Source organism: Sinocyclocheilus anshuiensis, unplaced genomic scaffold (assembly GCF_001515605.1).
Source record: "Sinocyclocheilus anshuiensis isolate Anshui unplaced genomic scaffold, SAMN03320099.WGS_v1.1 scaffold24, whole genome shotgun sequence".
NCBI lineage: Eukaryota > Metazoa > Chordata > Actinopteri > Cypriniformes > Cyprinidae > Sinocyclocheilus > Sinocyclocheilus anshuiensis.
In genome coordinates, this window is record NW_015557090.1 from 107,368 (window position 1) to 115,344 (window position 7,977).

General features: G+C 36.9%; 1 protein-coding gene across 1 annotated transcript in view; it reads left to right on the forward strand.

Moving 5' to 3' along the window:
- Nucleotides 1-1,720, forward strand: part of LOC107677069 (28S ribosomal protein S22, mitochondrial-like) — a 6,638-nt gene extending 4,918 nt beyond the window's left edge. The window contains exon 8 of the mRNA XM_016471855.1: nt 1,534-1,720. Coding sequence (XP_016327341.1) covers nt 1,534-1,623 — 90 coding nt within the window. The 3' untranslated portion in view covers nt 1,624-1,720. The remainder of the gene's footprint in view (nt 1-1,533) is intronic.
- Nucleotides 1,721-7,977: the final 6,257 nt, after the last annotated feature.

Here is a 7,977-nt window from a genome sequence, read left to right on the forward strand (position 1 = left end):
ATTTGATGGTGTCCTGAGTATTTAAACTGGGCTCTTGGACACATCCCAAATGGTGCTTTGACCAATTAGATATCGTCTTTGCTGGGGTGTTGTATATTTCTCCTCCCCATTCATAAATCAAATGTTGTCTCATCAGTCACATGGTCTGAGTTTTTAACGCTCTTGCAGAGTATACTTTTGGACATGATTTCTATAACAAGAATATGATACATTTGACAAAGAATTGATTGGAAGAAACGTTTCAAGCAAGAAGATTCAAACATTCAGACACTAAACATGAATATGAACCCTTAAGCTATTCAATAGTTATTCAAAATACATACACAATAAATGATTAAGACCTGATAGTCACAGATGTGGGTTACATACATAATATGGAGTTATGCATAGAAATTAGTTGCTCACAATTCCTTTTAGTGTCATTTAGGTGCATGGAAAGGCAGTTTCTGTGCCATTCTGTGAATTTATGTGGACATATCTGTGAAGACCAGAGATTAAGAGGTCTGTAAGGAATCTTGGTCTGTTCTTTGTCGTCGAGGTGGGGGAAGTCAATCCAAAGAGCTCGTGATCGTCACTGGTTTACATGGTCATGCTGTGCATCTCTGACCATTAATCTTGATTACTTGCCCCAAAATTGACAATCTCCTTGGAATTGTCAATACGTCTTCACCAGAGATTAAGAGGTCTGTAAGGAATCTTGGTCTGTTCTTTGTCGTCGAGGTGGGGGAAGTCAATCCAAAGAGCTCGTGATCGTCACTGGTTTACATGGTCATGCTGTGCATCTCTGACCATTAATCTTGATTACTTGCCCCCAAAATTGACACTCTCCTTGGAATTGTCAATAAGTGTTCTTTTGTTTAAATGCTGTGAGCTACTCAAAGCTGCTAGTTGGTTCAGGCTTGTGGCGCCAGGATCTGATTTACGAACATCCTGTGTCTTGGGCCTCTCTGTGGAATTCGGCTCCTCGTGTTTCAACTGTTCTTTATCAAACCTTAAATTGTCTGATTCGGTCTGATACCCTACAATACATACAAAAAAAACATAATAAAATGATAAAATTACTAAAACTAGCTACAATTAAAATGTAAGTATTTAAAAAAAATCTAAATACTAATAAGAACTTTAATAGTATGTTAGTGATACTAAAACAACACTGGTTAGTACACAAACTTCATACATCCAAGGTGATAAATGTCAGAGTCCAAAAACCACTGGTACTGTTGGAACGAATAAAAGCCAGGTAAACATTTAAGGCAGTAAAAAAATAAATAATCACAGTAGATTTAGGTTATAATCGGCTTAAGGCTTTATTTTTGGCATATTAAAAGTTTGTTTAAAAGTCATGTAAAAAATAGACCAAGAGTATTATATAAAGAATAATGCAAATCCCAAAGAAAAATACCAGTAGTATAATTCTTGTTGTTTTGTTGTTGTAGTTGTTGTTTTTTAAAGATAGGCTTGTGGTAATCAATTTTGTACATATATGTTCATGTCTGATGTTTTTCCTGTCTTTATTTTCCCCCTTATTTTTAGATATATGCCCAGTATGAGTCAAACAGAGCAGGATTCATCGAGTTGGCGGTGCAAACCCATGAACAGACCAAAGCACTGAGCTCTTTTTAAATACATTGAAGTGTTAAAACACTGGAAGTACTGTCATGTAGTTCAAATGTTGACGTCAAGTTTTGAAATATGTAGTCATTCTGTACATAATAAAGAAATCTTTTGTATAGGTCTCAGTATCTTTATTAACACATTTTCTTTTACATTTTTCACAGTGTACCAAATATAGACATCTGAGTAGTTCTGTTTTTGCTCAGAAAAACAGGTAGTCCTACCTCAAATACTCACTACACGTAGCAAGTAGTTGGCATGGCTTGGTGCTTGAACACCCAAAGATTTAAAAGCACCAGAACACTTTTGTCTTTGCACATGTAATAAGAGAGATGATTTTCCATGTTAAAAATGCTTTCGTTGAATGCTGTGAGTAAATTTCTCATTCTTGGAGTTGTCATCAAGTAACCACCAATGGAATCAGTCTCATAGTCCATCTTAAAATTACATTACTGTAGATGGGGCAAAACCTGTAAATGTAGACCGAAAACAACATTTTACAGTTTGCAAGAATCTGTATTCACCCCCTTCATAAAATCTAAAGGCAGCTATTTATTTCATTCCTAAATAGCCATTTATACTGTAAAAATTTGTCAAAGTGTGATATGTTTGCTAAATAATGTCTTGTTTTTGCTATACTAAAGCTAGCATTGTATCAGGAAAATAATGACTTTGGGTTACATACATCTGTTATATACAGTGGAGATCAAAATTAGAGAATAATCTATAAATCCTTGATTTATGAATTTTTCCAGAAATTCTTACAGCTGTCAGAAATGTGACCCTGGACCACAAAACCAGTCTTAAAGGGATAGTTCACCTCAAAATGAAAATTCTGTCATTAATTACTCACCCTCATGTTGTTCCAAACCCATAAGACCTTCGTTCATCTTCGGAACATAAATTAAGATATTTTTGATGAAATGTGAGAGCTCTCAGACCCTGCATAGACAGCAACACAACTGTAATGTTCCCAGGTCCAGAAACGTAGTAAGGGACATCAGTAAAACAGTCCATGTGACATCAGTGGCTCAACTTCAGTTTTGCGAAGATACGGGAATACTTTGAGCGCAAAGAAAACAAAAAAATAATTTTTTTCAACAATTCTTCTCCCCCGAGTTATGTCTTCTGCCATTTTAGAGAGTATCACAATGCATACACACGCTTTCCCCTAAGCGTAAACAACGCTGATTACGCAGATTATGTTTTATACACTCGCGTTCTCCCCTGAACATAAACACTGATTACGTCGATTACACTCTCTCCAAAATGGCGGAAGACTCGGGAATAGTTGAAAAAATTTTTTTTAAATTTTCTTTGCGCTCAAAAAGTATTCTCGTAGCTTCGCAAAACTGAAGTTGAACCACTGATGTCACATGGACGGTTTTACCGATGTCAATTAATGACAGAATTTTCATTTTGGGGTGAACTAACCCTTCAAGTAGCACGGGGATATTTGTAGCAATAGCCAAAAAATACATTGTATGGGTCAAAATTATAGATTTTTCTTTTATGCCAAAAATCATTAGGATATTAAGTAAAGATCATGCTCCATGAAAATATTTTGTAAATTTCCTATTGTAAATATATCAAAACGTTTTTGATTAGTAATATGCATTGCTAAGGACTTCATTTGGACAACTTTAAAGGCGATTTTCTCAATATTTAGATTTTTTTGCACCCTCAGATTCCAGATTTCCAAATAGTTGTATCTCAGCCAAATATTGCCAGCCTATCCTAGCAAACCATACATCAATGGAAAGCTTATTTATTCAGCTTTCAGATGGTGTATACATCTCCATTTTGGAAAATTGACACTTAAGACAGGTTTTGCGGTCCAGGGTCACAAATTAGTAGGAAGTGTAGAGGCCCATGCTTTGAATGACTTCTGCACATCTGTGGCCACAGGACATCACTAGTTTCTCAGACTGTGCTGGTGTGATCTTGGTCCACTTCTTCCACTCTCTTCCATAGTTTGGTAACTGTAGTTGGTTTCTTAGCCATAACGTTGTTGCCAAGGATTTTCCAGAGATTTTCAATCAGGTTTAGATCAGGACTCTGGACCAGCCATTTCATTATTTCAATGTTCTTAGCTTCAAGGAACTGCTTTACCTGTTTTGCAGTGTGACGGGGAGCATTGTCTTGCATGAAAATTGCAGGTTGATTCAGAGATGCTTGCAGGGAAGGAGGATGCATGTTGCTGAAGGGACTGGGCTGGCAATTTCATTATTTCAATGGTCTTGGCTTCAAGGAACCACCTTGTTTTGTTATGTGACAGGGGCATTGTCTTGCATGAAAATTGTTCGCTGATTGGAAGATGCTTGCAGGGAAGGAACTGCATGTTGCTGAAAGAGGTTCTGATAAACATTTGCATTCATGTAGCTGTTTAAGAGGCCCAAGTTCTGCTGTAGAAAACATCTCTCAAACCATGACTCCTCCACCTTTCACTGACTTTACGCAATTTGGCTTCAGTCTTTCCCTGTTTGATGCCAAACATAATGTTTCCCATCGGACCTCAGCATGTTCCTCAGCAAAGGTGAGCCTAGCCTTTTGATTTTTTCTGCTGACGAGAGGCTTGGTCACTGCAGAGTGTGCTTTCAGTCCGATTTCTCTTTAATGTGCTGAGACAGATCCTTACCATGTTCAGCACTGAACTGGCAAGCAATTCCAGCTGCAGTGTTGAACCAATTCCCCCTTGAGAGTCTCTGCATTATCTTGTCTTTTCGTGCATTTGTCTTATGTGGACGACCAGCCTTTTTGGGGGACTTGAATGAATTAGTGTCATTGTAAAGCTGCAATATTTGAGAAATCACAGATTTGGGATGACAAAGTTCTCTTGCAGTGGCTGAAAGTGTCATCCCTTTGGCCTTCATTTGGACAACCTGCTGTCACAGGGTTTCAGTCCCTTTGCCACCCTGCCATCTTTCAATCTCAGTTAAAATTGGAGGAATGCTGCCAGTTAAATAGGGTTTATCATAAAATTAAGGAAATTAGCACCAGGTACCATGCAGATTATCATCAATAACTTCTGTAAATTAGAGGTATCTGTAAGTGTTCTCTAATTTTGATCAGAGTTCTTTTTCAAATATCTCATTTAAGTTATATATATATATATATATATATATATGTATGTATGTATACTGTGCTTCAGAATATACAATTAATTTATGAAATATGCTTAAAAACTGCCATTCTACTTCTGTTAGGACAACTTCAAATAGGACTAAGCAATGACCTTGAAATTTTGGAAATTCTATGTCTCTAATTTTGATCTCCACTGTATACACACAAAAAAAATGATTTCATGTCATTTCCATCTTAAAAGTCTTTGTTTTCCACCAGGATACACATTTGTGGCACATTTTTTTGTCATATTTTTTCATTTTTCATTCATTTTTTTCAAAAGTGAATCCTTAAAATGAATTTAATTTAAGGATTCATTAAAAAAAGGTATAGGCTATATATATATATATATTCTAACACATTTTCATGGAAATGGAAAGAGATTATATTTAAAGTAACTTCAACGAGATCTTAATAAGAGTCCCTTAAGTTTAGGCACTACAAGAAAAATAGATGACACCATGTTATTGTTCAGAGGACAAAATCTAACTCCAGACAGGCAACCAAATTTGGCAGTCCTGCTGTTTGGGTGCTAATCATGTTTGGGTTAACGTTACATATACAGTTTGGAATGGGCTATATTTGTAGTGTACAAAATATCGCTGATTTATAAGAGAAAACAAAATTTGCGACAGACATGATTAATTTTACAGCACTCCACATTCATTTCAGTGATATTCGCAAATGGTGAGTGACGGTCGTAAGACTGAAAGAGATTCAACCAGAGATGGTCTTATTTTTTGGAGATACCAAAGTCCGCAGCAATGCTTTGGAGAAAGCGTAACGGCCAACTTGGATCACGTGTGCCTTGATGACCAATCACATTATAAGCCTTGACGTCGTTGAATTTTCTGTCAATTACTTTTTAGTGAATATATGGAAGCGCTATTTGCTCGCTTTCTAGGCAGGCTATAATCAATTCAGAATTTGAATAAAAGTTTTGTTTTAGGTGCTGCTAACAGGACCAACAGCCACATACCCTGTACATGCAGCAAAGTTTCAGGAGTGACTGAAAAAGAACGGACGAGATACAGGAAAGTCGGTAATGTAGGCTACTGTTTTAGGCATGATGCATATATATAGTGTTGCTTTCGTCAACGAAAATTATGACTAAATATCGTCGTCAACGAACCTTTATCACGTGACGAAAACGAGACGAGATGCAACGAAAATGCTGGTCATGTGACTATAATTAAATGTATAATGCAATATTGTTGACGAATAAAAACGAGACTAAAATGTTTCTTCATTTTCGTTGACCAAAACGAGACGAAACGAAATGTTTTAACGTTATTTCGTCTCGTTTAGTCGCGAAACAGGCCAAATGAACTACAAAAATTACATAAAATAGGATTGTAGTGATGGCTATTAAATTTAGATGGAAAGCGGTCCAGCCAATCATCCTGCACCATGTTAAAATCCCCTCCTAATATAATATTGTCTGTGGAATATGCAAGTTTCAGGCCCATTATAACTTCAGAAACTTCCGATAGCAGTTCCCTGTTTTGATTAATAGTATTATAACCATATATATTTCCTATTATAATAAACATGTCATCAATGGAAAGCACACAAACGAGCCAGTGACCATTATCACTGGATTTATGTACAATTAGTTTTCCAGGGCAATTATGAAACAAAATGGCAACTCCCGCTGAGCGATTCGTTCCATGACAAAATAAAATTTTGTCCCCCCACTGATTAGACTCCATTCTTTACTCCATAATCCTGTATTCAAACAAATTCAGTATAGCTAGTACTGTATGTTCCATCGTGGAGTTCTTTCAACAGTAATTTGATTATCTTAATTTTGCACACTGTTGCCTGTCTAGAATTGTTTCGTATTTACAAATAAAAAGATTATGGTCCACAAATGCAAAGAGATTCACAAAAATCAAACAAATTCATAAATACTAAGACCAACCAACATGTTAGGAGGTTCACAAAATTCACGAATAAATAAAACGGCCTTTGCCATTCATCAAAAAATATTGGTTTTAGCATTAATTTGTGAATTGTTTCCTGTGCATATGTGAATCACTGCATGCATTTGTGGATTTTGAAGCATTTCACATTTATTAATTTTCTCTGAAAACTCCTAACATATATTTGTGGATCTCATTCGTATTTATTTGGAAATATGAAACATTTCTTAAGATAGAAATGTTATAGAAACCTCTTTTAGCCATAAAACCTTACATCTTTGGGATCAACCATCTCTGGTTTAAGCTTTCATTGTTTAAACATTGCTTTCATATCCCCTGCATGTATTTTTTAAAGCTCTGTTCATAATCAAGCCTTTGTGTTCAGGTTCTTTTCAGTGAAACGTCTTATCAGCATGTTTCAAGTTTCAAGTTTCAGTTTATTTATATAGCACGTATAAAACAGCCACACGGCTGACCAAAGTGCTGTACAGAAATTCAAAATAGTAAAAAGAATATAAAAATCTGCACAGCTACACAATTAAACAGGGTCTCGCCTTAATAATAAAATAAGTAAATATATTAATAACACAAGAGAAACGAAGTATAAACCCATAAAAGACTAAGCAAAGACCATAACAGAAAATTATTTGTAAGCCAAACAAAACAGATATGTTTTTAGAAGAGATTTAAAAGTGGACAGAGAAGGGGCCAATCTAATCTCTAAAGGGAGGTTATTCCACAGCCGCTAAACGAAAGCTATCCTCTTCCAGTGTTGCCAAGTCCGCGGTTTTCCCGCGGAATCGGGCTACTTTAACACTGTTGCCGCGGGTTGTTTTTCAAGTCCACGGGTTGAAGCGACTCCAATAACATGATATTTATCTCCTGGAATGCGAAATTTAGCAGGGGAACCCCGCCAAAAAAAACAGGGAACCCTGTTGACGTCTCCACTTTTAATTCCGCCCCGACTGCAAGCGGCTGCTCTCGCCAGCCGGTGGCAGGCTAGTATAGTTCATCTCGAACAAGCCTATCATGTTTATAAGCAGCACAGCACATGAGTGAGAATAACGTGATATCCTCCTTTAATCTCGTTGGTATCTGTTCTACTTCGAGAGGTCAGAACTGTCCGTCTTGACTGCGCTTATTTCACTCCTCCCCTCACTGCAGCCGCCTACATTTCAGGCAAGGCCAGGCGCATCTCAAACAAGCCTAACCCTTTGAGAAGGGTCTGGCTGCAGCCTAGCACTTGCACTCTCAGACTTGCATTCTCAGACTTGCATTCTCAGACACTTGCGCTTCCGCTAGCGACGTCACTTGC